Raw genomic sequence first — 26,398 nt, 5'->3', positions numbered from 1 at the left:
GCGACGGGTGCGCGCGGGAAGGGCCACCCGCGCGGGCTCGGCGAGCACGTCCCCAAACCCAGAGGGGGCAAGTCGGGGCGCTTGAGGCCCAGGAATCTGAGGGACTTTGAGAGGAAAGGCAGGGAAAGGCGGCGTAGATTATTCGTGGGATGGAAGGTAAGACGGAACAGCATGTGCAAAGGCTCAGAGGCGGCACCTGATGTGGCTGGAAAAGCTGAATGTCATGAAGTAGACGGAGGAGCGACATATAGAGAGAGCGGTTGAAGGCCTTGGGAGGCACGTTCGGGAGTTAAAATCTTGAAGGATTCAGTTTTTATTTAAAATATATATTATACAATTAATTATATGTAATATGCATCTACATATAATATGTAATATATACAAAAGAATACGTGGGATACATGTAGTTATGACACATGATAATAAAATTACCTCCCATGAATACACCATCCTACTTAAGAACAAGAACATACCTAGCACAGATGCTCATCACACCTGTGTGTTCTCTTTTCCCATCTCCCTGCCTCTCTGCCAGAGGTACCTCTCTCCTGAGTTTTGTTTCTATCATGTCCTTGCTTTTTAAAAGTTTTTTAAAATCACGTCTTTGTATCCCTAATATATAGTTTCGTGTTACTTATTTGAAGCTTTATAAAAACGGTATCATGCCGTATGTGATCTTCTGCAACTTGCTTCTTTCAAAATTGTTTCTGTACTGCATACATATTGCTGTATAGATCTGTAATTCGTTTTCCCTGCTGTAAAATATTCCCTTATGTGAATATACTATTTATTTACTGATCGGGTGATAAAACCACTTGGTTTTTTCTAATTTGGAATTAGAAACTATTGAAAAGAACCCAATTGTGTCCTAGTGTATGCATGCAAGAGATTCTATAGGATTTAATACCTAGGAAGGTATGCAAAAGTTCAGCTTAACTATAGAACACTAAAATGTTTTCCCAATTGCTGGTACCAATTTCGCTTCTACCCGCAATGGGTAAGAATTCTTGTTGATTTACATCTTCACCAACACTTAGCTGTGTCATACTTAATTTTTCTGTGTGCGTGGATGTAAAATAGTATTTCACTGAAGTTTTAATTTGCATTTCACTGGTCACTAATAAGGTTGAGAACTTTGTATATATTTATTAGCCATTTCCTCTTTTAAAAAGTGCCTTCTCCAGCTGGTCCCCGTGGTGCAAGCAGTTAAGTGCATGCGGTGGGCTACAGCGGCCCTGGGTTCCCCGGGTTCAGGGCTGGTCTTCCTCACAAAAAAAAAGTGCCTTTTCGTGTCTTTTGCCCATTTTTCTTTGGAGTTGTCTTCTTAGTGATTTGTGGGAGCTGTTTATATATTCTTGGTACTCATCTTTAGTCAGCTATATTTGTTTACACGTATTTTCTTCCCATTCATGGCTTGTCTTTTCACTTTCTGCATGATGCCTTTTGTTGAAGAGAGTTATTAACTTTAATGAAGTAGAATTTCAGTCATTTTTTTTGTGGTTAGTTCTCTGTATCTTTTCATGAAGTTCTTTCTTGCCCTGAAGTGTGAAAAATATTCTCCTATATTTTCTTGTAAGAGTTTTTAAATTGTGTCTTTTTCGTTTGATCTATCTGGGATTGATTTTTGTGTATGTGTCAGGCAGAGATCCAATTTCATTTTCTCCCGTGTGAATAATTATTTATCTCAGCATCACTTATTGATAGTTTCTCTTTCCCCCAGTGATGAGCAAGGCCTCCTCTGTCACTTGTCAGGCTTTCACGAATGAGCAGGAATATCATTGGCTCTGTTCTATTCCACTGGTAAATGTATCTCTTTGTGCTACTGTCACATGATCTTAATTACTATAGCTTTATGATAAGTCTTTTCATATGGATATCTTGAGATTCCCCCCTCCTTACTCTTCCTCAGGAGTTTGACTACTCTTGAGCTTTGTCCTTCCATTTATATTTCAGAATTAGCTTGTCAAGTTGCTCAAAATACTCTATTGGCATCTTGATTGAAATTGCATTGAATCCAAAAATCAACTCAGCAATGTTGACATCTTTGCAAAATTGAGTCTTCCAATCCATTACACATTATCTCTGTCTGTTTGTTAGGTCTTCTTTAATGTCTTTCAATGAAGTTTTATATTCTTCATAAAGGTCTGATCTGAGGTATGTTACATTTTTCCCTCTATTTGTTTGAAGTTTACACTCTATTCTCGTATTTATCACCCTCAAAATTTTACCATGCGTGCTGGAAGTCTAAAAGTCAGATCCTAAACACCCCTATGAAACAATGCAAGGACCTTAGAACACTTTCACTCCAATCTTCCCCTCCCATGCTATTTTAGTTCTGCCCTTTTTTTTTTAACCCTGAATTCACATTATTGTTATTATCATCATTTTTGTAATATACAGACATTAATTTAGATTGGCCTGTATGTTGCCACTCTCTTTGCTCATCATTCCGTCTTGCAGCACTAACCTTCCCTCTGAGGTCATCTTTCTTCTTCCTAAAGTATAGCCCTTTGAAGCTCCTACAGTGAAGATCTGCTGGTGATTACCTCCTGGCTCTCATGTGCCCAGATGAGGACCTCAGAGTTTCCAGTGGTATCAGGTAAAGGAGAGGAGGAGGAGGAGGAGGAAGAGATGTTCAGGCGTCCAGGCTGGGCTGGAGGGCTGGGCAAAGAAGGACTCCTACTTGTGCAAGACCCAAAGGGAGACCCAATGCCTCTCAGGGGGTCCTCAGTGGCCAAGTGTGTTGGAGTAAAAGAACTTTGCCTGCACACTCTCCCTACCAAGACCACATACACAGAGGCCCCCAGCACTAGGGTTAGAACTGCACAGAGCCAGAGGGAGTCCCTGACTGCCCCATGGCTTGTCTAGTGTCTGTCAATCCTCTTCCTCCTCCCTGCCCCCAACTGCAGTAGTTCCCGCCTCCTCTTCCACTCCTGGGCACTGTGGTGGGAGGGTGCCCAAAGGAGCAAATTGGGCTCACTCACTTCCAGCTCATTAAGCCATGCATCTCCCCCCAGGCAAATAGGAGATGAGATGAAAAGCTGTATCCTGGGGGCCGGTCCAGTGGTATAGTGGTTAAGTTCACGTGCTCCACTTTAGCTGCCCAGGGTTCACAGATTCAGATCCCAGACATGGACCTATGCACCACTCATCAAACCATGCTGTGGCAGAGTCCCACATATAAAGTAGAGGAAGATGGGCACAGTTGTTAGCCCAGGGCCAATCTTCCTCAGCAAAAAGAGGAGGATTGGCAACAGATGTTAGCTCAGGGCTAATCTTCCTCACACACACACACCAAAAAAAGCCGTACACTGATTGAGTTGTGGCTTTGGGTTTGGGGTTGTTTGGTTGTTTTGTTTTGTTTTACTTATTATTATGCAAATTCTCACACAAAAATGGATCCCCATTTACCTTTAACTGAGCTTCTCTAGTTGTCAGTATATGAGCAATCTGGCATCATCTATATCCCCCACTCCCTTCCTCTACACCTGGATTATTTTGAAGCACATGCCAGATGACACATCATTTCATCTGTAAATATTTTAGTATGTATCTCTAAAAGATAAAGAATATTTTAAAAATAAAGATGACTTCAATACTGTTAACACATTTAAAAATATTTTAGCAGTTTATAATGTCGTCAAATAGTGAATCAACGTTCATGTCTCTGATTCCTTATACTTTTTTTTAACTGTTTTTTTGTTTGAACCAAAATCCAAATAGAGTCCATAAGTTACGATTGGTGATGTGGTTCTTAATTTCTTTTAATTAAAGCAGGAGGCAGCAAACTACATCCCACGAACTACCACCCACTGTCTGTTTTTATGTGGCCCAAGAGCTAGGATTGGGTTTATACATTGTTCGATGGTTTTAAAAATAAAAGAATAATATTTGCGTGATGGGGAAATTATATGAAATTCAACTTTCAGTTTCATGAAGTTTTATTTGAACATAACCACATCCTTCATTTACATATTGTCTAAGGCGACTTTCAGAGCACAAGGGCAGGGTTGACTAGTTGCTGTGGCATCTAAGACTTCATGACCTCCAAAGCCTAAAATATTTACCATCTGGTCCTTTACAGAAAAAGTTTGTGAATCTCTGATCTATAGGTTTCTCCTCCACCTTTTTTTTTTTTCTTGAATTTTTTAATTGAAGATACTGGGTCATTTGTCCTGTAAAGTCTCCCAGGGTCTGAGTTTTGCTGCTGTTCTTCAATGTGCTCATTTGTGCTCTGTATTCCTATAAACTGGTAGTTAAGTCTAGAGAGTCAATCAAATTCAGATTCGATGACTTTTTCTTCAAGAGGATTTCATTAGTAGCGATGTCTTCTTCCATCAGGAAGTAAATGTGTCTGCTTCTCTTTCTCTTTATGACGTCAACAACCATTGACGACCAGTGCTAAACTGGATTGAGTTTCAGTAACCAAGTGCTTGGAAAGTGATAGGAGCTGCCTGAAAAATGATGGAGTCTGCGACCTCTCAGGGAAGAGAGAGTCAACAGATACAGTCAAGAGCAGTGGTTGGGAAACATTCAAGCTGCTTCAGGTTTTGAGTTGAGATTCCTTATAAACCTATGATCCACGGGTATGAGAAGAAGTTTGGTAGGACATACATCAAAGTCATGAGAAGAGTTGTGTTCTACCTTCTGAGGTTATGGATGATTCTTGGGTTTTTTTCACCAGTTTTACAATATTTCTGTCCAAATGGTTCTATCTCTTTGGGGAAAAAAGATAAATAAAAAGGAGCTGGCTTTGTCCTGTTGGTTCTCCGCTCGAAGTGTATGCTGTCTCTCTGCATTTAGACTGGAAGCTCCTTGAGAGCAAGACGGATGGCTGCTCTCTTTAATCGTCACAGCACCCGGGTATGAAAACTGGCTGCAGCCACTAAAACGCACTTACCGGGCAGAATAGCACCTGCAGAAATTGAACCCGTTTTCTCAAGAGTATATTAACACACTTTCAGGCAATGCCACCTTCATTCTTTCCACACCCATTGAACATTCCCTGTGTCCAGGCTCCATCCAGACTGGTTCCTGCATCCCGCCTCCTCCACAGTGGTCTCCACAGGAATTAGCCAGCTTGCTTCCTTCAGGATTATACACGCAGCTGCCCTGTTTTTTGTTAATGCCTCCAAAATCTTCCCAATCGTTTGGTTCAAGATGCTGGAGTCACTTTTTTTGGCCTCTTTTCCTAGTCTCCCTTATCCAGCCAGCCGTCAGGTTCTGTCAACTCTTCTTGCCTAGTATTTCTCCTAATTATCCCACCCTCTGTTCCAGGATGACGCAAAACTGGCCCCTCGAGAAAGAGGATCCATGAGAGTTTCCAGTGACCTGGAATAGAATCAGATAGAAGAAAGGGGTAGAGATGTAGACCAAAGTAGGTTAATACATGCATTAGTCCCTCCCTAGGCCCAGAGAGTTACACCCGTTCAGGATCAGGGATTGTGAAAGAGGCTGCTGGATCAAAATATGGAGAAGAACAGAGCACCTTGAGATCCCTGACCACAGATATATTTCCCAAGCTATTAACTGGTAATTGATCGATATAGGTAAAATTATCTCAGTTACAATCTGAGGCCAGGGGAAGAGTATGTGACCAGTTTGTGCTTGGGCCACAGTTCCACATCTGCTGGGAGAGAGACAGAGAAGGAGGCAGAGACCAGACAGGAGCCATAAACCACGACTTGATCCAATAATTCATTCTTTAAGTATATCTGGAGCACTTGCTCTGTGTCTGGCATTTGCTTGGTACTCAGCATATAAGAATAAATCTGCCCTTGTGGAACTTACAGGTGGGGAGTAGGGAAATGGGAGACAAGCATTAAAAAAGTCTTCAGCAGATAATGACCAGTTAGGATAAGCGCTCTGAGGGGGAAGTACAGGGTGTAGTGAGCTGGGATGGGAGTGGGGGCCTGAGGCAGGGGGATCTTGCCGTTCCCGACCCCGGACAGACCAACAGACACTAAGACCCTCTCTTATCCTGGAACCTCTAATATTCAACAAGTTCTTGAGGTGCTTTAAGCCCAATCAGGTCCCTCCCAGCTGTCAAAAACTGGGGTCACCTGAAAAGAGTAATGAAATGGGCTATCTTCCCCCTTCTGCTGCCTCCCCCACTGCAGGCCCTCATCAGCTCCCCACACCTGAACAGTTGCAATAGCCTTGAGGTTTCAGAAAGAAAACAGTTAACAGCTAATCTTCCGGTACAGGCAGAGTTGTGTTCCCCAACCTCACCCCCCAAAATGCATGTTGAAGTCCTAACGCCAGTAACTAGAATGAGACTGCATCTGGAAATAAGGCCTTTAAAAGGATAATTCAGGTAAAATGAGGTCACACGGGTGGGCCCTAATCCAATATGACTGGTCTTCTTATAAGAATTTAGGACACAAACGCACAGACCCAGGGGCGGCCATCTGCAAGCCAAGGAGAGAGGCCTCGGAAAAAAACAAGCCTGTTGACACCTTGATCTTGGGCTTCTAGCCTCCAGAACCGTGAGAAATTAAATTTCTGTTGTTTAAGCCACCCAGACTATGATACTTTGCTAGGTGTCCCTAGCAAACTAATACATTCTCTTTCCTCAATGCATAGACCAGGAACTGAGGCTCCGATGGGCAGAGGGAGATGGTGCATTTCACTTAAGATTGGTGCTGTGAGGCTGAGACCAGGACCCAGATCTGACCCCCAGGGGTGGGGCTCCATGTTGCTGCCCTACTGGCTTCTCCACATTTGGTTTCTCCTTCCTGCTGTGTATATAGATTAGTCTTCCTCAACACACCTCTGATGGAATTTCCCCCACACAATGCACCTTCAGCAGCCCAGCTCCACCTACTCAGCAAGATCTGAACAAATTCCTTGCCTCCATACCCCAAGCCCTGCCAGTGAGCACCTAAGTCGGTGCTTCTCAAACAGTAACAAGCATCAGAATCACCTGGAGGGTGCACTAAAATGCAGATCCCTGGGCCCTGCACCCAGAGATCCCTCTTCAGTAGGTCTGGGGGGGCAACAGTTCGCATTCCTAACAAGCTCCCAGGCAATGCTGCTGCTGCCCTTGAGAAGCACCTAAGATGCCTTTCCCGAGGCCCGCCTTACACTCACCCCTCCCTCAGAGCAGCGGCATACTCTTCCCTCGGCAACCCTGCAATGGAGACTTTGCCCAGCCTTGTCCTGCCAGGAATTCCCTGTTGCCAAGTCAGACACTGTGGTCAGATCCCGGGGCCTCCCAACCCAGGATAAAGGTGAGAAGTTGTGCTGCTTTTTAAAGGGAAAGCCTTTTGGAATTTAAACCAGAACTGCAATGACTCTAGTCCAAAGGATCATGGGGGAGCTTGATGAAAACGCAGCTATCTGGGCCCACCCCCAGGCACAGACCTCCCTTGGAGATACGCTGCTGTAGTCACCCTCTCTATACAAAGACGATCAAAGGGAGTCCCAAAGACGGCAGGCGACTTGTCCCAAGGCACACAGCATGTTAGAGCAGAGGCTGAGCAAGAACCAAGGTCTCCTTGGTTGCAGCTGTGTGATCCCACTGCACGTGCCGCCTTCTCTCAGCCTAAAGGGGCTCTCCTCACTCCATGACCTTTTCTCACCTCCCCCCCAGCCCCACTTTCTTGTGACCCCAGCTGGGCCCTGGCATTGCCAGCTGATGCTGAAATGGAGCCACAGGGGACTATCAAACTTGCCAAAGGGGGAAGAGTGGGGAAAGGGCAGGGAAATGAGAGAAAGAGAGGAAAACTTTTTGTGGGGAGAAGGGCAGGGGAAGGGAGGGGAGAAGGCAAGGGAAGAGGAGAGGGAAAGGAGAGGGGGAGGGGAGGGAGGGGAATAGAGCAGGAGTGAGGAGGGAAAGAGGAGGGGAGGAGGTGTGGGAGGGGAGGGGGCAAAAGGGGAAGCCACTCAATGCCGTCCAGGAAGCCGGGGGTGGGGCTTCTCCAGGAACCTGCCCACAAGTACCACCACACCTGCCTGTGACCTGGGAGGGCTCAGAAGGCCTCCCCAAAACCACAAACCCTCCCTGGCCGCAAAGCCTTCTGGCCTTCCTCTGCAGCAGCCACGTGCTTCAGCCCCAGAGGGGCTAGTTAGTTAGCTGGCTAGTTAGTGTGGGCTTCCTGCCCCTGGACGTGGATTTCTGCTGACAGCCCCATTTCAGCTGTTGGGGCTGGAGCTGGGGTGTGGCACTAGGGGTGGACCACTGCCCTCCCAGACCTGCCTGACCCTGCAGAGAGCTGCCCCAGGCACTTAGGGTCCTGGCTGGGAAAGGTGAGTTGATCCAGTGGGGGCTCCTGGAATCAGGATCAGCAGCCTGAATAGGAGGCGCCCCACCCCTCATGTCATCTGGAGAAAAACTGGACCCGCTCCCTGCAGCCTTCATCCTGCAGCCGCCAGTCTTCCACCCGGTGAGCATTCCCTGGGATCTGGAACCTCCTGGGTCTCAGGCTCCTCCCTTCCAGCTGGGCCCAGACTCCCAGGTGGTGGGTGGAGAGGGCTTCAGTCTTGGGCCCTGCTTCCCCCTGCACCTGCCCATGGGCTCTGGAAGGCCCTCTGAGCTTAGCAAAGTGGCTGACCAGCGAATTCCCACTAATGAGCACTGATTTTCACTCTCTCTCTCCTCGGCCCTCTCCTCCCAGGAGCACTACATGGGCTCAGTTAATTACAGGCCAGGCCTGGAGCCTGGGAAGTGGGAGGGACTGAACTGCTGAGCCCTGCTAAGCTGTGGGCTCTCTCACAGCCCAGGAGCTCCCCATCTCCCCTGGTGCCTGAATAATGGGGGAAGCACTGCCCAGGTTACAACTGTTTCTTGCTTTGCAGGCTGTGAGCTCCCACCTGGATGGCCCGCTGTTGGGTCTCGGCTCTTTGTAGATGGTTTGGGCTTCTGAAGGCTACTGATGGTTGGAGAACACCTCATGAAGGGCAGTCTTGTGATCCTGCCGGGTGTTACCTGCTGCATGTTCACATTCGTTCTGTAAAGACCTATTGAGCCCACGCTGTGCCAGGCGGGGCGCTGAGCACAGAAGGGAAAGACAGGGCTTCAGCTTTGAGGGGCTTGTGCCTCCCAGAGTAAACAGCCAGTCAAAGGCCAAGCCATGGAGTGAAGTGTTCTGGGGACACAGGGGAAGGAAGGAATAATTCAGGCACCAAAGTGGACGATGCTGGGAGAAGGTGTCAGAGAAGATGTTAGGATGCTTGAAAGTCAAGTCCAATATCACAGAGAGCAGGGAGAGCAGAGGAAACAGCCCTGAAAAGGTAGGGAGTTGTAAAAGTGTGTGTTGTGTTTCAGGAGTGCCAGGCAGCTTCTATCCTTAGTTATCTCTCCAGGCGTCCACATCACGGTCAGCTCTCAGGTCCCAACTGGTCCATCCTTCTGACTCCCAGTCCCGGGCTCCAGAGAATAAACGGTCCTCAGGAAGCCTCAATACCAGGCTTCTAGAGGCCATGGTGCCATCCAGTGGACAGCAAGCCTCACTGGGGACACTACTGTGTCCTAGGAACTGGGGAGAGGGGCTGGGCTGGTGCTCCAAGGGGGTAGTAAAGCTGAACTTGGCTTCTCCGGTGCAATGTGTTGACGTGTGAAGGTCCAGGAAAGGGGAGTACATGGAAGAGAACATTTCAGAGAAAACTAATTTTTCCTCTAAGGGCATTTTCTGTTTGGGATGAGAGAGTTGAATTTTCTTTTTCCTCTTCCCTCCCCAGCCCCCTGTCACAGGGGTCCCTAGGCCCTTTCTCCAACCCTGTATGATGGGTTTCTCTCCTTGTTCAGGTGGTTCCTTATGTCACGACAATTTTTGGTGGCCTGCGTGCAGGCAAGATGGTCATGCTACAGGGAGTAGTCACTCGCGATGCACGCAAGTAAGGGGAGTGCTCTGCGGGGTGCTGGAGCTCAGCCCCAGAGGCATCGAGCTGGGGCTTCCTCTCTCCCTTCGGGGTCTCTGGGGGTCTCTGACCACAAGGGTCCTTTGAGAGCCCCACCACTCCCCAGGTTCCAGGTGGACTTCCAGTGCGGCTGCAGCCTGCATCCCCGGCCGGATATCGCCATCCACTTCAACCCTCGCTTCCACACCACCAACCCCCACGTGATCTGCAACACCCTGCACCATGGGCGCTGGCAAGCAGAGGCCCGGTGGCCCCGCCTGGCCCTGGAGAGAGGTGACAGCTTCCTCATCCTCTTTCTCTTTGGAAATGAGGAGATGAAGGTGAGTGGAAGGGATGGGCATCGAGTGTCTAGAGCTTGTGTCCTTCCACTCCTCCTTCCTTCAGCTGAATTCCCCATGTCACTGTGTTAAGGGGTGCCGGGAGGAGGGATTGAGTACCGAAAGGACCAAGGAGCTGCCAAGCCTGGTTCAAAGCTGCCCTGGGCCCACATGGCCTGGTGCGCATGGCAGCAGGAAGGCTCTATGGTGCCCGGCCCTGGAGAAGGCACCACTGCCATGGTCACAGCAAGCACTTGGAGAGCCCCTGCCATGTGCCGTGCACTGTTCTAAGCCCTTAAATATCAGCTCATTGAATCCCCACAACAACCCATGAGGAAGGTACTTTCAATCTCCCCATCTCACAGCTGAGGGGACAGGGGCAGGGAGAAAGAACTTGACCTCAAGGCTGTCACCACCAACGTGATCTCCTGCCAGAAAGATGGTGGGATCTTCAGACTTCTCCAGGGGTGACAGGAGTTGGTAGGGAGCCAGCAGTGGAGGGCAGGACCTCCTGAGCCTCTGTTTCCTCCCCTGGGGATGAGGATGCTGCTGGTAGGTCTGCTGTGAGGGGAAGTGAGGGGCAGCGTGGGGAAGTGCTGTGTCAGGGCCAGAGAGGGGCATTGAGAGGTGTCTTGGTTCCAAGGCCAGCTCTGCCATCTGCCAGCTCTGCAACCTTGGGAAGGTCACTTAAGCTCCCCAAGCCCGGAGCACCTCGTCTGTAAAAGTACCTGCCTCATGGAGGTGATGTGAAGTTAAATGAGGAAAATTCCAGGTGAGAGTGCTCACTGACACCTGGCACGTTAGTAAGAACTCAGTGAGCCAGCCTCTGTCTGTCTCTAGGTGAGCGTAAATGGGCAGCACTTTCTCCACTACCGCTACCGGCTCCCGCTGTCTCGGGTAGACACCCTGGGCATATTTGGGGACATCTTGGTGAATGCCCTTGGATTCCTGAACATCAACGTAAGTTCCCTTGGAGCTAAGGCCTGGGTGGCAGCGGCCCCTGACTTCCCCCGATGCCTAGACAGGCCCAGAACCCCCTCCTGCCCCAGACAACCCATGTCACACCAATTGTAGCCAAGGTGGAGGAGATCCATCAAGGTGTCAGATATGAGTGGGGTGAGAGGAAGTGAAAGTGACCACAGAAGGGGGACCCCAGAGCCTCGGGCAGAAGTCTGTACTGGGTGTGGGGTCTGGTTAACGCGGAGGAGCAATGGCCAGGAGGTGAAAGTCTTGGAGACTTGGAGGGGTAGGGCCCAAACTTAGCAGCTGGCTATATCACTCCCTCCTGAGGAGCTTATTAAAAATGCAGATTTCTAGGACCAGTAAGTCTGGGTGGGGTCTACGAATCAGCATGTTCAAAATGCCAGGTGTGAGAACCACTGATGAGCCCTATGGGGAGAATGAGGGAGCTAGCAAGGCCTAAGTCAGCCTCTGCCCCCCTCCCAAGCATAGGCAGGGCAGGCAGGGGCCAAAAAACAGCATTTGGGGCTTGCAGTGGCCTGAATCCAGACTGCTGCTTTTTCTCTTTCTGAACAGCCATTTGTGGAGGGTGGCAGCGAGTATCCAGTTGGACACGTGAGTCTCTTGGGAGCAAGGTTGGCCCTTGTGGTCCCAGCCACACTAGCTGAGCCGCTGGTTCTCCCTCCTCCCCAGCACGACCTGCCCCTCCCTGGGCTTCTGCTCACATGGCAAAGGGCCAGCTGCCCCTTCCCTGCCTGTGCAGTTGCCAGGGATACAAGCCATTGCCATGGATACAATCTGCTCCTCCTCAGTCCCTGCAGAGCCTGGATTTGCCTTTCCCAGCCCAGCTTGGGAAGATGGATGGGGGTGGGCTGGCTGTCAGAAATGGGCAGGACCCCGGTATTCCTATCAGAAGATCCCTTTAGATTGGAGCTTTCAATTCCCAGAGCAACCCTTCGAGGTAGCTGGGGTCGGCCTGCAGGGCAGAAGGGGAGATGAGGCCCATGTACTTCTCCAAGGCCACACAGACCCTCCATCCAGGTCTTCTCCATTATTCCAGAGCCGGTGTCCCTCTGAATTCAAGAGGACCCCACTGGGGCTCCAGTGACTCACTTGCATTGTGTTTGAGAGAGAAAAACACCAAATACCCCCAATTTTCAATAATAATAACAAGAGGTTCCCTCACTGAGCAATCACCACGTGGCCTCCATGTCTCCTCTTTCTTTCCTTGGCAGCCTTTCCTGCTGAAGAGCCCCCAGCTGGTGAGTGACCTCGCTGGGAGGTGTAGTCCCTCCCCTGCTCCCCGGGGTGGGAGGGCACCACCACCTGGTGGAAATGCCCTCAGGGTTCTTCCTACCTTTGTACAAAACTGCAGGCTGCGGGTGGGCTGGCAGCTTCATTGTACCTTTTGTCCATTTATTCTGCACACAATTAACTGATACCGTGCCAGGCCCAGGGCTGGGCTCTAGGATAGAGGGCTGAGCCAGTCCCAGCCCTCCAGTTGCTCACAGGCTGGTGGGGAGGCAGACCAATGAACCAGCCAGTACATTTCCATTGGGCTGCAGCGATGGGGGCCATACGTGGTGCTCACAGCACGGAGGGGCCCGGAGCTCAGCCTAGAGAGGCCAGGGAGAGCGGAGTACAGGAGGCCTGGCCTGCAGTAGGTGTTTAATAAATGAGCAGAGCAGAGTCTCCTCCTGGCTGCAGGCCTAGAGGCAGAGACTCACCTGCTCCAGGGCTCCCGGCCCCCAAGGGCAGCCCTGGAAGCCACTCCCGGGGATGGGAGCCCCCCCAGCCCCCAGCCCCTCTGTGAGTGCCTTCTCAGTCATCTCCCTGTTCCTTCAGGAGGTGCCCTGCTCGCGTGCCCTTCCCCGGGGTCTCTGGCCCGGACAGGTCATCATAGTGCGGGGGCTGGTCTTGCCAGAGCCAAAGGAGTAAGTATGCAGGTGGAGGGAGGGGGAAGCCTCCCTGTGCCGGGCGCCAGTCTTGTAAGCATTTCCTCCTTATCTCCAACACCACCACTTAATCCCCATCCTATAGATGAGGACAGAATAGAGGTAAGGTACCCAGGGTCACAGAGCCCCTGACAGTCAGACTGGGATTGGGATCAGGGCTCAGGCTGCCTCCCTGACCCCAGCAGCCCCATTTGTGGGAGTGTCTTCCCTGCCTGTGCATCTGGTCAGGCCAGCCAGCCTCTGGTCGCAGGTCCCCGCTGGGGCCTCAGGAAAGGCCCTTTGCAGGCACAGGCTGAGACCCAGTGAGAGGATGCGACCTGCATCCGTGACACAATGTCTGGTTGAGGAAACACAGCCAGGGGGCCCCAGAGAGAGGGCTGGTGCCGGGAAGCGGAGATTCGAAGGGACGCAATAACCAACATCTCCACCAGGGGGCGCTCCCGCTCCCTTTCCCAAGCCTGGGAGCGCCAAGCCAATTAGAGGAGGATCTTTTTCTTTTTTCTTTTTTTTTTCTTTCTTTTTGTCTTTCACTCTTTCTTTCTTTCCTTCCTTCCCTCCTTGGTTCTTTCCTTCCCTCTGGAAATGCATTGGATTTCTGGGCCAGATTGCCTGGGTCTGACTTCTGCTGAGGACACTTAACTACCCGAGCACCTTCACGGCAGTTACTTTCCTTTCTGTGCCTCAGTTTCCCTGTCTGTAAGAGGGATGACAATAGTGCCAGCCTCAGAGGTGGTGTAAAGGCTTAGAATTGTGTCAGGCGCACAGCAAGTGCTCCACAAACGTGGTGGTACCAAATTCTCTCAGTGGAGGGGCTGGGGAGGGGCGGGCGGGAGGTGGCACCCTGTGCACTACCCCCCAATCCTCTTTTGTTTTGTTTTTGTGTTTGAAGTCACTGCCCTCACTAAACCCTGGCCCCACATTGCTCCTGATCAGGCCTGTGAACTCGGCAGGCTGCTGTCCAACCTAGGACAGCATGACCTCCAAAGCCAGGCACACTGGGGTGGATTCCTGATTTTGCCTCTGATAAACTGTGTCGCAGGCACGTCCCTATACCTCTCTGAGTCTGGAGTCCTGAGGTTCCCCACTGGAAAAAAAGGAGAAAGATAATCCCAACTTTATAGGGAAAATGAAAAAGTTCCCAGTGATAGAAAACACCTCCCCCTCCCAGAACTTGGAGACGCCTGACTAGGTTCCTGTCTTAGCTGCAAGTCACATGGTTATTATTAGTGACACAGCAGGTAACTTTTTTTTTTATTTTATTGAGATCATATTGGCTTTTAACATTGTGAAATTTACAGTGTACATTATTATATTTCAGTTTCTGTACAGACTGCATTGTGTTCACCACCGATAGTCTAGTTTTTATGTGTCACTGTACCTATGTACCCCTTTTGCCCTCCCCCTACCTCCTTTTCCTCTGGTAACCACTAATCTGTTCTCCTTATCTATGTGTTTGTATGGAGTGAAATTGAGTGAAATATGAGTGAAATCATATGGTATTTGTCTTTCTGTGTCTAACTTATTTCATTTAACATAATCTCAAGGTCCATCTATGTTGTCGCAAATGGCACAATTCTGTCTTTTTTTATGGCTGAGTAGTATTCCATTGTATATATATACCACTTCTTCTTTGTCCATTCATCTGTTGAGGGGCACTTGGGTTGCTTCCACATCCTGGCTGTTGTGAATAATGCTGCAATGAACATAGGGATGCATAAATCGTTTTGAATCGTGATTTCATATTCTTTGGATAAATACCCAGTAGTGGAATATCTGGATCATATGGTATTTCTATTGTTAATTTTTTGGGAAATCTCCATACTGTTTTCCACAGTGGCTGCACCACTTTGCATTCCCGCCAGTAGTGTGTGAGGGTTCCCTTTTCTCCACATCCTCTCCAACACCTGTGATTTATTGTCTTGTTAATTATAGCCATTGTGATGGGTGTGAAGTGATATCTCATTGTAGTTTTGATTTGCATTTTCCTAGCAATTAGTGATGTTGAGTGTCTTTCATGCACCTGTTAGCCATCTGTATATCTTCTTTGGAAAAATGTCTGTTTGTGTCCTCTGCCCATTTTCTGATCAAGTTGTTCACTTTGTTGTTGTTGAGTTGTATGAATTATTTATATATTTTAGCAATTGATCCTTTGTCAGATATATGATTTGCAAATATTTTCTTCCAGTTGGTGGGTTGTCTTTTTGTCTTCTTTATAGTTTTCTTTGCTCAACAGAAGCTTTTTTGTCTAATGTAGTCCCATTTGTTTATTTTTTCTTTTGTTTCCTTGCCTGAATAGACATAGTATTCAAAAAGATTCTGCTAAGACTGATGTCAAAGAGTGTTTGACATATTTTCTTCTAAGAGTTTTATGGTGTCGGGTCTTACATTCAAGTCTATGATCCATTTTGAGTTAATTTTTGTCTATGGTGTAAGAGAATGGTCTACTTTCATTCTTTTGCATGTGGCTGTCCAGTTTTCCCAACACCATTTATTGAGGAGATAGTCCTTTCTCCATTGTATGTTCTTGGCTCCTTTGTCAAAGGTTAGCTGTCCATAGATGTGTGGGTTTATTTCTGGGCTCTTAGTTCTGTTCCATTGATCTGTGTGTCTGTTTTTCTGCCAGTACCATGCTGTTTTGATTACTATAGCTTTGTAGCATATTTTGACTTCAAGGAATGTGATACCTCCAACTTTGTTCTTTTTTCTCAGGATTGTTTTCGCTATTTGGGGTGTTTTGTTGTTCCATATTAATTTTAGGATTCTTTGTTCTATTTTCATGAAGAATGTCATTGTCATTCTGATTGGGATTGCATTGAATCTGTAGATTGCTTAGGTAATAGGGATATTTTTACTATGTTTATTCTTCCAATCCATGAGCATGGAATATCTTTCCATTTTTTTATGTCTTCTTTGATTTCTTTCAATAATGTCTTACAGTTTTCAATGTATAGGTCTTTCACCTTCTTGGTTAAATTTATTCCTAGATATTTTATTCTTTTTATGGCAATTTTAAATGAGTATAGAGATGCAACTGATTTTTGTATGTTGATTTTTTCTCCTGCAACTTTACTGTATTTGTTGATTATTTCTAATGGTTTTTTGGTGGGTCTATAGGGCTTTCTATATATATGAATATTTCATCTGCAAATAGGGACAGTTTCACTTCTTCCTTTCCAATTTGGATCAATTTTATTTCTTTTTCTTGCCTAATTGCTCTGGCTAAAACCTCTAGTACTGTGTTGAATAAGAGTTGCAAGATTGGACATCCTTGTCTTCTTCCTGTTCTCAGAGGAATGATTTTCAGTTTTTCTCCATTGAGTATGATGTTTGCTGTGGGTTTGTCATATATGGCCTTTATTATGTTGAAGTACTTTCCTTCTATACCGATTTTATTGAGAGTTTTTATCATAAATGGATGTTGTATCTTGTCAAATGCTTTCTCTGCATCTATTGAGAGGATCATGTGATTTTTATTCCTCATGTTTTTAATGCAGTGTATCACATTGATTAATTTGTGGATATTGAACCATTCCTGCATCCCTGAAATAACTCCCACTATCCTTTAATGTATTGTTGTATTTGATTTGCTAGTATTTTGTTGAGGATTTTTGCATGTATGTTCATCAGCAATATTGGCCTGTAATTTTCCTTTTTTGTGTTGTCCTTGTCTGGTTTTGGTATCAGGTAATGTTGGCATTGTAAAAGCATACTGTCCTCTTCAATTTTTTGGAATAGTTTGAGAAGGATAGGAAGTCTTCTTTGAATGTTTGGTAAAATTTTCCAGAGAAGCCCTCTGGTCCTGGACTGTTGTTTTTTGAGGTTTTTGATTACTGTTTCAATCTCTTTGCTTGTGATTGCTCTATTCAGATTCTCTAGTCTTCTTGATTCAATTTTGGTAGGTTGTATGATTCTAAGAATTTATCCATTTCTTCTAAGTTATCCAGTTTGTTGGTGTATAGCTTTTCATAGTATTCTCTTATAATCCTTTTTATTTCTGTGGTGTCCAGAGAAATTTCTCTTTTTATTTCTGATTATATTTATTTGAGTCTTATCTCCTTTTTTCATCATGACTCTGGTTGAGGGTTTGTCAGTTTTGTTTACCTTCTCAAAGAACCAGCTGTTAGTTTCATTGATCCTTTCTATTGTTTTTTGAGTCTCCATTTCATTTATTTATGCTCTGATATTTATTATTTGCTTCCTTTTACTGACTTCAGGCTTTGTTCTTTTTTTCTAGTTCTTTAGGGTATAGGTTAAGCTTGTTTATTTGAGATTTTTCTTGTTTCTTGAGGTAGGCCTATATTGCTATAAATTTCCCCCTTAATACCACTTTTGCTGCATCCCATACATTTTGGTATGTTGTGTTTTCATTTTCATTTATTTCTAGGTATTTTCTTATTTATCCTTTGATTTCTTCATTGATACAATTGTTGTTCAGTAGCATGTTGTCTAATCTCCACATATTTGTGACTTTCCCAGCTTTTTTCTTGTAGTTGATTTCTAGTTTCATAGCATTATGGTCAAAAAAGATGCTTGCTATGATTTCAATCTTCTTAAATTTATTGAAGCTTCTTTTTGTGACAGCATATGGTCTATCTTTGAGAATGTTCCATGTGCAGTTGAGAAGAATGTGTGTTCTGCTGTTTTTGGATTGAGTGTTGTATATATATCTATGAAGTCCACCTGCTCTAGTGTTTCATGTAAGGCTACTATTTCCTTGTTGACCTTCTGTCTGGATGATCTATCCATTGACGTAAGTAGGGTGTTACAGTCCCCTTATTGAGCTTCTGTCAATTTCACCCCTTAGGTCTGTTAGTAGTTGCTTTATATACTTTGGTGCTCCTGTGTTAGGTACGTATATATTTATAAGTGTCATGTCTTCTTGGTGGAATGTCCCCTTTACCATTATATAACAGCCATCTTTGTCTCTCCTTATATTTTTTAACTTGAAGTCTGCTTTGTCTGATATAAGTATGGCTACACCCACATTATTTTGCTTGCCATTTGCCTGGAGTATCATCTTCCATCCCTTCACTCTGAGCCTATATTTGTCTTTAGAGCTGACATGTGTTTCCTGGAGGCAGCATATTGTTGGATGTTGTTGTTTAATCCATCCAGCCACTCTGTGCCTTTTGGTTGGTAAATTCAATTCACTTACATTTAGAGTGATTATTGATATATTAAGGCTTAATACTGCCACTTTATCTTTTGTTTTCTGGTTGTTCTATATTTCCGTTGTTTCTTTTCCCTTGTATTTCTGTCTGCCATTTTAATTTGGTGGTTTTCTCTTATGGTTTTCTCAGTTTTCTGTTTATTTATGATTTTTTGACTCTGCTCTGATTTTTCATTTTGTGATTACAATGAGAGTTAAAAAAGATCACATAGATGAGATAGTCCTTTTTCTGATAGCCTCTTATCATCATTAGCCTATGCAGCTTCCATTCTTTTCCTCTTCCCCTTGTATGTTCTTTTTGTCACAAATTATTCTTTTTTGTTTTGTGAGTTTGTGACAAACTGAAGTGTTTACAGCTATTTTTGGTGCTTTCTTTCCGTTTATCCTTTATATTATAATTAAGTGTTTCCTCACCTATTCTTATATAGAGCTGCAATTTACTGATTTTGTCTGTCTATTTATCTCCTTGCTCAAAGCTTTGTAAACCTTTGCCTTTTTGTTTCAGGTCGGAGGGCTCCCTCCATAATTTCTTGTAAGATCTAGTGACCAACTCCCTCAGCTTTTGTTTGTCTGGGAAACTTTTATTTTTCTGTCCTATCTGAAGAATATTTTTTCTGGATAGAGTATTCTTTGAGGATAGTATTTTCTTTCAGTATTTTTAATATATCATTCCACTCTCTTATAGCCTGTAAGTTTTTTGCTGAGAAAGCAACTGAAAGCATGATGGGGGTTCCTATGTAGGTTATTTTCTTCTGTCTTGTGGACCTTAATATTTTTTCTTTGTCATTGACTTTAGACAGTTTTAGTATTATATGCCTTGGAGAAGGTCTTTATAACACTGAGTAAATTATGAATTCTATTAGCTTTATGTAGTTATGTGTCCAGTTACATTCCCCAAGTTTGGGAAGTTCTCAACTATTATTTCTTTGAATAAGCTCTCTACTCCTTTCTCCCCCTGTTCTCCCTCTGGGATGCCTATAATCCTTATGTTACCTTCCTAATTGAGTCAGATATTTCTTGAAGAATTTCTTCACTTTTTAAAATCTTAATTCTCTCTCCTCCTCCACTCGAATCATTTCTAGATTTCTATCTTCGAGTTTGCTGATTCTCTCCTCCACAAGGTCTGCTCTATTTTTTCTGCTTTCTACATTATTTTTTATCTCATTAATTGTGTTCTTCACCCCTAGAATTTCTGTTTTTGTTTTTGTTTTTGTTTTGTTTTGTTTTTACAGCTTCATTTTCTTTGGTAAAGTATTCCTTCCATTCATTAATTTTATTCCTGAGCTCATTGAACTCTTTCTGAGTTTCCTTGTAACTCGTTGAGTTTCCTTGTGACAGCTATTTTGAACTCTCTGTCATTCAGATTGTAATCTGTGACTTCAAGTTTGGTTTCTGAAAAGCTGCCATTCTCCTGTTCTGCCATGTTACTCTAGTTCTTCATGGTGTTTGATGAAATCATTCTGCACCAGCATATTTGTGGTAATAACCACCTTTCTTATTTGGGTAAGGCTTTGGTTACTTTGCTTCTGAGCTGCTTCTGGTTGTATTTGAGAACCTGCACTTTTCACCATCCACTGCCTCTGCCAGAGGTGTTCTCAATGCCCTCCTTGTGTGCTTGTGCCTCTGAGGTTGCTGGTGCCTTGCTGTTTATGATGTTGCTGCCATCGCAGGTGTTGCCACTGGGGCCACCAGGCTGTGAGCACTTCCACTGCTTCCGGGCTCACCTGCATCTTGTGTTCCCCTACTTGCTCTCCACAGGTGCTGCTGCCCTGTGAACCACCTGCACTGCTGCTCCTGGGTTATCTGGGGGTGTTGGCAGCACACCTGCCAAGGACCCTGGGTTCAACGGTGTCACACTTCCTGTTGGGGGCCCAGGTTCTTGTATGCAGTCCTGACTGCTGATAGAGCCAGTGTCAGGGGTTGCAACCACTGGGGGCTGGCTCTCAGGTTCTGCTGTGATTCCTGAAACCTCAGGTCACAGGTGCCACCTGCCACTCACAGCAAGTAATTTAACTGCTCTTTCTTGAGAGCCATGAATTCACATGCCCTCAGAGGCCTGAAAGGTCACATAAATAGTGAAGCACCAGGTTGTGAAGGTGGTGAGATGGAAAGAATATTTCCATAGACCCACGAATGCCAGATCTTATTATTGATTTAAAAGAGAAGCTGGAGGCAATCTTTTATATAAACTCTCTCAATTTTTTAATATGGTGTGACTTAAAGTTGGGGAATATGAAGGACCAGCCAGAACCTTTCTACAGGCACATTCAGCCATGGGCCACCAGCATTAAGACTTCGCACAGTGCCTGGCACTTAGCAAGCCTGACATAAATGCTGCTGCTGCTGTGATTACTGTTGTTTCTGAGAGCAAGAGTGGCTTGAGTAGGACAGAAGGAGTGAGAGTTGGAGAGCATGGGGTTCATTTGCATTAAAAATTTGTCCTTCTCTCTCTATCCTCTCCCCCCAAGTAGTGAGGATATGGGGATATGGCTGCAGCCTCGAAGAACTTCACTGGGCAACTGGAGGGAGTCCATTTCCCAGCTGAGCTCTGTGCAGATGGGGCTGAGGTGGGGGGGATTCTGAGGCCTCCAAGAGTTCTCAGGCCAATGGGAAGACAAAGCCTTTCCAGGGGAGGGGAAGGGGTTTGGGGCTGGAAGCTCTATAAGTCCGCTTTCCTGGGTCCCTGCCTTCCAAGCTTCTTCCCAGTGTTGAGCTCTTGCCATCTCCTTCCCAAAGCTGGAAATGTACGGAGTGTCCTCCTGGGACAGATCCACCAGGAGTCCCTGAGAGGCCCGCCCAGGTCAGGCCCTTTCTGCACTTTGCCCCACCATCTGCATCCTGTGTCTCCTCTCAACTCTCAACCACTTCCTGCCGAGGAGTCAGTCAACAACAGCTTCGGGGCTGTTGTTTCAAAGAAGATGACGTCAGAAGCTCCCAAGACATGAAACAGAATCTGGCTGCCCTATTTGAGAGGCAGGTGCCAGGCAGCAGAAAGACCCCACCCAAACCTGGAGTCCTGAATTCTGGTTCACATCCCAGCCCGAATCCCCACAGCTATTACTAGTTATGGAGCAAATCGTTTAACTTCTTGTCCTCATCAGTTAAGTGAGCTGAAAACCTCATGACACAGGATTTCTGTGAGGATTCCAGAAAAACAAACACTAGCATAGTAAAACACCTACTCTGTGCCAGGTACTTGCAAGATCACATACGTTATCTCCTTTGTTCCTCTGAATGACCCAATGAGGTAGGTAGTGTGAACTTAAGAAGCAAGTTTGCCTGTTATTTTACCTCAAAATGAGTTTATTTGGGAATAACCAAAAGAATTGTAATCCATGACGTGCATGCTATGGCAAACCATAGGCAAATCCAGCAAACAAAGGAGGGGAGCTGCTTTTACAGAGAAAAGGGGGGAGTAGGGAGGGGCTGTTCTAAACCAAACTCCATTGGGGGAAAATAACAGTTCAGGGCAGAAATAGCTTCTAATTGGCTGAGCTGCACGTTTCTCACTGGCTGGGCTGTTGCCAGGCTGGGAGAGAAGTCTTCCTTCAGCCGTAAAGTAGTTTTACTTCTGTCCAAGATGGAAGTCTCCCTCTCTTCCTGTTTGGTGTAATTGATGATGTGTGATAGGGTGTGGCAGCTCTGCCTACAGGCCTTCCCAAGGCTTATTTAGTTAAGATTTCTTTCACTAGTTTCCACAGTAGCATATTATATGATAATATATTTTTTAAAATAAGTGTGATTTGAGTGAGTATTATATACCAGGTGCTATTCTAAGCCCTTTACTCATGTTGACACATTTAATTCTGACAATAACCCACAAGATAGGCACAGCACTGTTGTTATCCCCACATTACAGATGAGGAAACCGAGGCACAGAGACAGTAGGTCACAGGTCTAGAAAGTAGCAGAGCAAGGTTGAACCCAGGCAGCCTCACTCTAATCCCTATGCTATTAGCAAAACCCTTAAGATAATACGTGGCACACAGTTAGCACTTAACAAATGTTAGCTACTACTATTATCATAATTATCCCCATTTTGACGAGGGGAAGCTGAGGCTCAGGCAAGGTAATTTGCTCCCCCGTGGTCCTCCAGCCCACAGGTGGCAATGTAGAGATTCAATCTCAGGTCATCTCAGGTGTGCCTAAAACCCCATCGGGGGTTTCCACCCCTCTGAGCTGGTAGATGTCCAAGGGCTTGTTTTTTGGGGAGAATCTGCCAAATCTTCCAGCTGCTTTCCCATCTCCATCCTCCCCTCAGGGCCCAGCAGCCACAGCCCAGAGGAGTCAGGGAGCCATAGCCTGGAGGTTACGGAAGCTGAGACCCTTCTCTACCTTTCTGCAGCTTCACACTGAGCCTGAGAGATGAGGCTGCCCATGTTCCAGTGACACTCAGGGCTTCCTTCGCAGACAGAACTCTGGCCTGGGTCTCGTCCTGGGGACGGAAGAAGCTAATCTCAGCCCCCTTCCTCTTCTACCCCCAGCGATTCTTCGAGGTTGGTCAAAGACAAGTTGCCTCGTCCCTCTGTCCCTCAGGCGTGGAGCATAGAGCTGCATTCCCATCCTGGAGACTGGGAGTCACTGGGGGTTTGGGGGAGCCAGAGCCTGCTGGGGTAGAGAACACCCATGCCATGGCTCTCAACCCTCCACATTGGCACCAAGGATCCCACAACCAGAAACCTAGATTTAATTAATCGGGCGGGCCCTGGCAACAGCATTATTAAAAAAAAAAAAACCCTAATGACTCTCCAATGTGCAGCCAGGGCTGAGAACCACTCCTCCAGGGGAAGCAACCCCTGTTAGAGTTGGTGAAACTGAGGCCTAGGGCTGGGAAGATCCTTGTGGAAGGTCAGAGTGGGCTGGTGACAAGCAGGGCCCCTAGTCCTGTTCTTTTCCACCACGTTCCTCTAGTGTTTGTGTCCTCTGAGGGGAGGAGAGGCTCACTGGGTGGGGCATCAGGCAGGTGGTGGAGGGTCTATCTGGAAGGCTGCAGCACCTCATCCCTTCTTTTCCAGGTGCTGCTCCTGTGCCAGGTGGGAGGGCTGAAGCTGGCACTCAATGGGCAGGGCCTGGGAGCCACTAGCCTGGACCAGGAGGCCCTGGAGCGGCTGAGGGAGCTCCGGATCAGTGGTAGTGTCCAGCTCTACTGTGTCCACCACTGAGGAGGGATCCAGGATCTCGGCCAGAGAAGAGGAGGGCCAGCCTATGCCTGAGACCCCACAGTATGGCCTCGCTCTCCTCCTCTCCTTAGACTGTCCACTTGTCACCACTGTGTCAGGCCTGGCTCACTTCTTGGGCCATGAGCCTGTGTCTGCAGGGGCTTTGGGCCCCACTGCAGAGGGAAGGCACCAGAGTGTGAAGGATCTTCAAACTCTGCACCTCCCTCCACCAGGAGCCTGGGATCTGGCTCATCTTCCTTCAGGACCTAGACCAGGAGGCAGGTGTTGTAGCCTAACAAAGACACTCAAAAATACAGTGGCTTAAAGAATTGAGGCATTTATTTCTCGAGGTCAGGAGAAAATGGTCCAGGTCAGCGAGGTGGCTCTGCTCCCCGAGGACCTTCAGGATCATCCTAGTCATCGTCCCACCACTCCCAGGGCATCAGCATCATCTGTGTGGCTGAAACTCAGTCGCCACCATGGCTAGGTTTCAGCCACTAAGAAAGCAAAGAGAGAATGTGGACAAGGCACCTGGTTTCACAAGCCCCAGCCTGGGATTGGAACACACTGTTCACACTCACATCTCATGGGCAAGCACTCAGTCACAGGGCCACGCTGTCAGCAAGGGAGGCTGGACATGATCTCTGGCGGGAGGGCCGTGTGCCCAGCCACGGTTCTATTACCGTGATTTCTGGCATGTTTGGTTTTATTTACACCATCCTGTTTTGTGTTTTCTCTTTACCATGCTACTTTTCCTTATATTTTCAACTTTCTTGCTTGCTGTTGGATTGACAAAGTCTTCTTTATCATCCTCCCTTTTTTTTTCTTATACTGATTTGGAAGTTATAAATTCCATTAGACATTAATCTAAGTTGCTGTATGTATCAGTGACCCATTCCTGTTTATTACTGAGTGGTATTCCATTGTACCGCAATTTGTTTATCTGTTGACCCACTGGAGAACATTGAATTAGTTTTCAGTTTTCGTCAATTATGAATAGAGCTATGATAAACCTTTGCGTACAAGTCTTTGTGTGAACATAACTTTTCACTTCTCTAGGGTTAGTACCTATGAGTAGGATTGATTGATTAGATGGTAAATGCATGTTTAACTTTATGAGAAACTGCCAAACCAATCCCGGAATTGTTTCAGAGTGGCTGAACCATTTTGCATCCCCACCAACAATGTATGTGATTTCCAGTTGTTCTGCATCCTCATCAGTACTTGTTATTGTCAGTGTTTGTTATTTTGTCCATCTCATTGGTGTGTAGGGGTGTCTCATTGTGGTTTTTATTTATATTTCCCTAATGGCTAACAATGCTGAGCATCTTTTCATGTGCTAATCTGCCATTCATGTATTTTCTCTGGTGCAGCACTTGTTCAGATTTTTCTCCCTTTCTTAATTGAGTTGTTTTCTTATCATTGGTTTTTAAGAGTTCTTTATATATGCTGGATAAAAGTCATTTATCAAATATGTAATTTGTAAATAATTTCTCTCAGTCTAAGCATGTCTTTTCTTTCTCTAATCAGATTCTTTCAGAGAGAAAAAATTTTAACTTTTGATGAAGTCCAATTCATCGATTTTTTTTCTTTTATGGATTGTACATTTGGTGTCATATTAAGACTTCTTTGCCTAATGAAGATTTTATCCTTTGTTTTCTTCTAATTTTTTTATACTTTATAGTTCACATTTAGATCTATGATCCATTTTGTGCTAATTGTTAATTATGATGTGCAGTTTAGGTTGAAGTTTTTTTGTTTTATTTGTTTTTTGTTTTTGTATATGGATGTCCAATTCTTCCAATAACATTTTTGAAAAGACTATCTGTCTTTCTTCATTGAAGTACTTTTGCAACTTTGTCAAAAATCAATTGGCCATATTCGTGCAGCCATATTTCTGGACTCTCTATTCTGTTCTGTTAATCTGTGTATCCATCTCTTTGCCAATACCACACTGACTTGACTTCTGTATCTTTATAGTAAATCTTGATATTGGGTAATGTAATCCCTTCAACCTTATTCTTCTTTTCCAAATTATTTTAGTTATTCATGTTTCTTTGCCTTTTCATATACATTGTAGAGTCAGCTTGTCCATACCTATGAAATATCCTGCAGGATTTTGACTGGAATTGCATTAAATTTAAAGAACAACTTGGGTAGAATTGACCTCTTTTTATGTTGAATCTTTCAATCCATTAGCACAATATGTCTTTCCATTTACTTGTATCTCTTATTTATTTCATCAACATCTTCTAGTTTTTGTATACAGACCCTGTACATGTGTTGTTAGATTTATAACTAAGTATCTGATAGTTTTGGGTTATTATGGTATTTTTTAACTTCAGTTTGGAATTGTTTATTGCAGTTATATAGAAATATGACTGCTTTATTTGTGCTGACGTTGTATCCTCTCACCTTGTGCATACCAAGGGCTGGAGGGAGAGTGGAGAATGTGCCTCTTGTGACGTCTGAGCCTCAGTTCCCTCCACGGTAGAACAGAGATGATAAGTCATTCTCTGATCCCCCCACAGGGCTGTGGGGATGACACACCATTCATAACAGTGGCTCACATTTGAGCAGCACTCTCAGTTTTCCGGCACTTTCCCATACACTTCATTCTTGTGAGAACCCTGGGATGTAGATGGGATAGAAAGATAAAGAAGGGCAGACTGGCTAATAGCTTGTCAGGAGTCACACAGCTGGTCCATGGGCACCAGAGTGAGAACCAGCTCTTCTGTCTTAGTCAGTGTGTGCCCTCTGGGCTCTCCACTGACCATCCTCGTGAACACAGTTCCCAAAGGAAACAGTGCTGTACCGGGAGGAAAACATGTCCCAGTGTTCAAATCCTGATGCCTCAATAAGCTTAGATTTCATGGGTTTGGGCGAATTCAGGGTGCTCATATGGAAAAGTATGAAACGACATCAACCTAGCAGGATGGCTGTGAGAATTTATGAGTCCAAATTACTTAAAACGTC

General features: G+C 45.8%; 1 protein-coding gene across 1 annotated transcript; it reads left to right on the top strand.

Moving 5' to 3' along the window:
* The first annotated feature begins 7,980 nt into the window (after positions 1–7,980).
* Positions 7,981–25,678, top strand: LGALS12 (galectin 12). Its single transcript, XM_058526608.1, has 9 exons — positions 7,981–8,387; positions 9,749–9,837; positions 9,968–10,181; positions 11,019–11,138; positions 11,715–11,753; positions 12,374–12,400; positions 12,984–13,072; positions 22,609–22,759; positions 23,279–25,678. Exons 1-9 carry the CDS (start codon positions 8,319–8,321, stop codon positions 23,423–23,425), a joined length of 945 nt encoding a protein of 314 aa, XP_058382591.1. The 5' UTR covers positions 7,981–8,318; the 3' UTR covers positions 23,426–25,678.
* The last annotated feature ends 720 nt before the right edge of the window (positions 25,679–26,398 follow it).

This window comes from Diceros bicornis, chromosome 31 (genome assembly GCF_020826845.1).
Source record: "Diceros bicornis minor isolate mBicDic1 chromosome 31, mDicBic1.mat.cur, whole genome shotgun sequence".
NCBI classification, from domain to species: Eukaryota; Metazoa; Chordata; class Mammalia; order Perissodactyla; family Rhinocerotidae; genus Diceros; species Diceros bicornis.
Note: the sequence above shows the minus strand (reverse complement) of the source record. Positions and strands in the feature narration are given on the sequence as shown.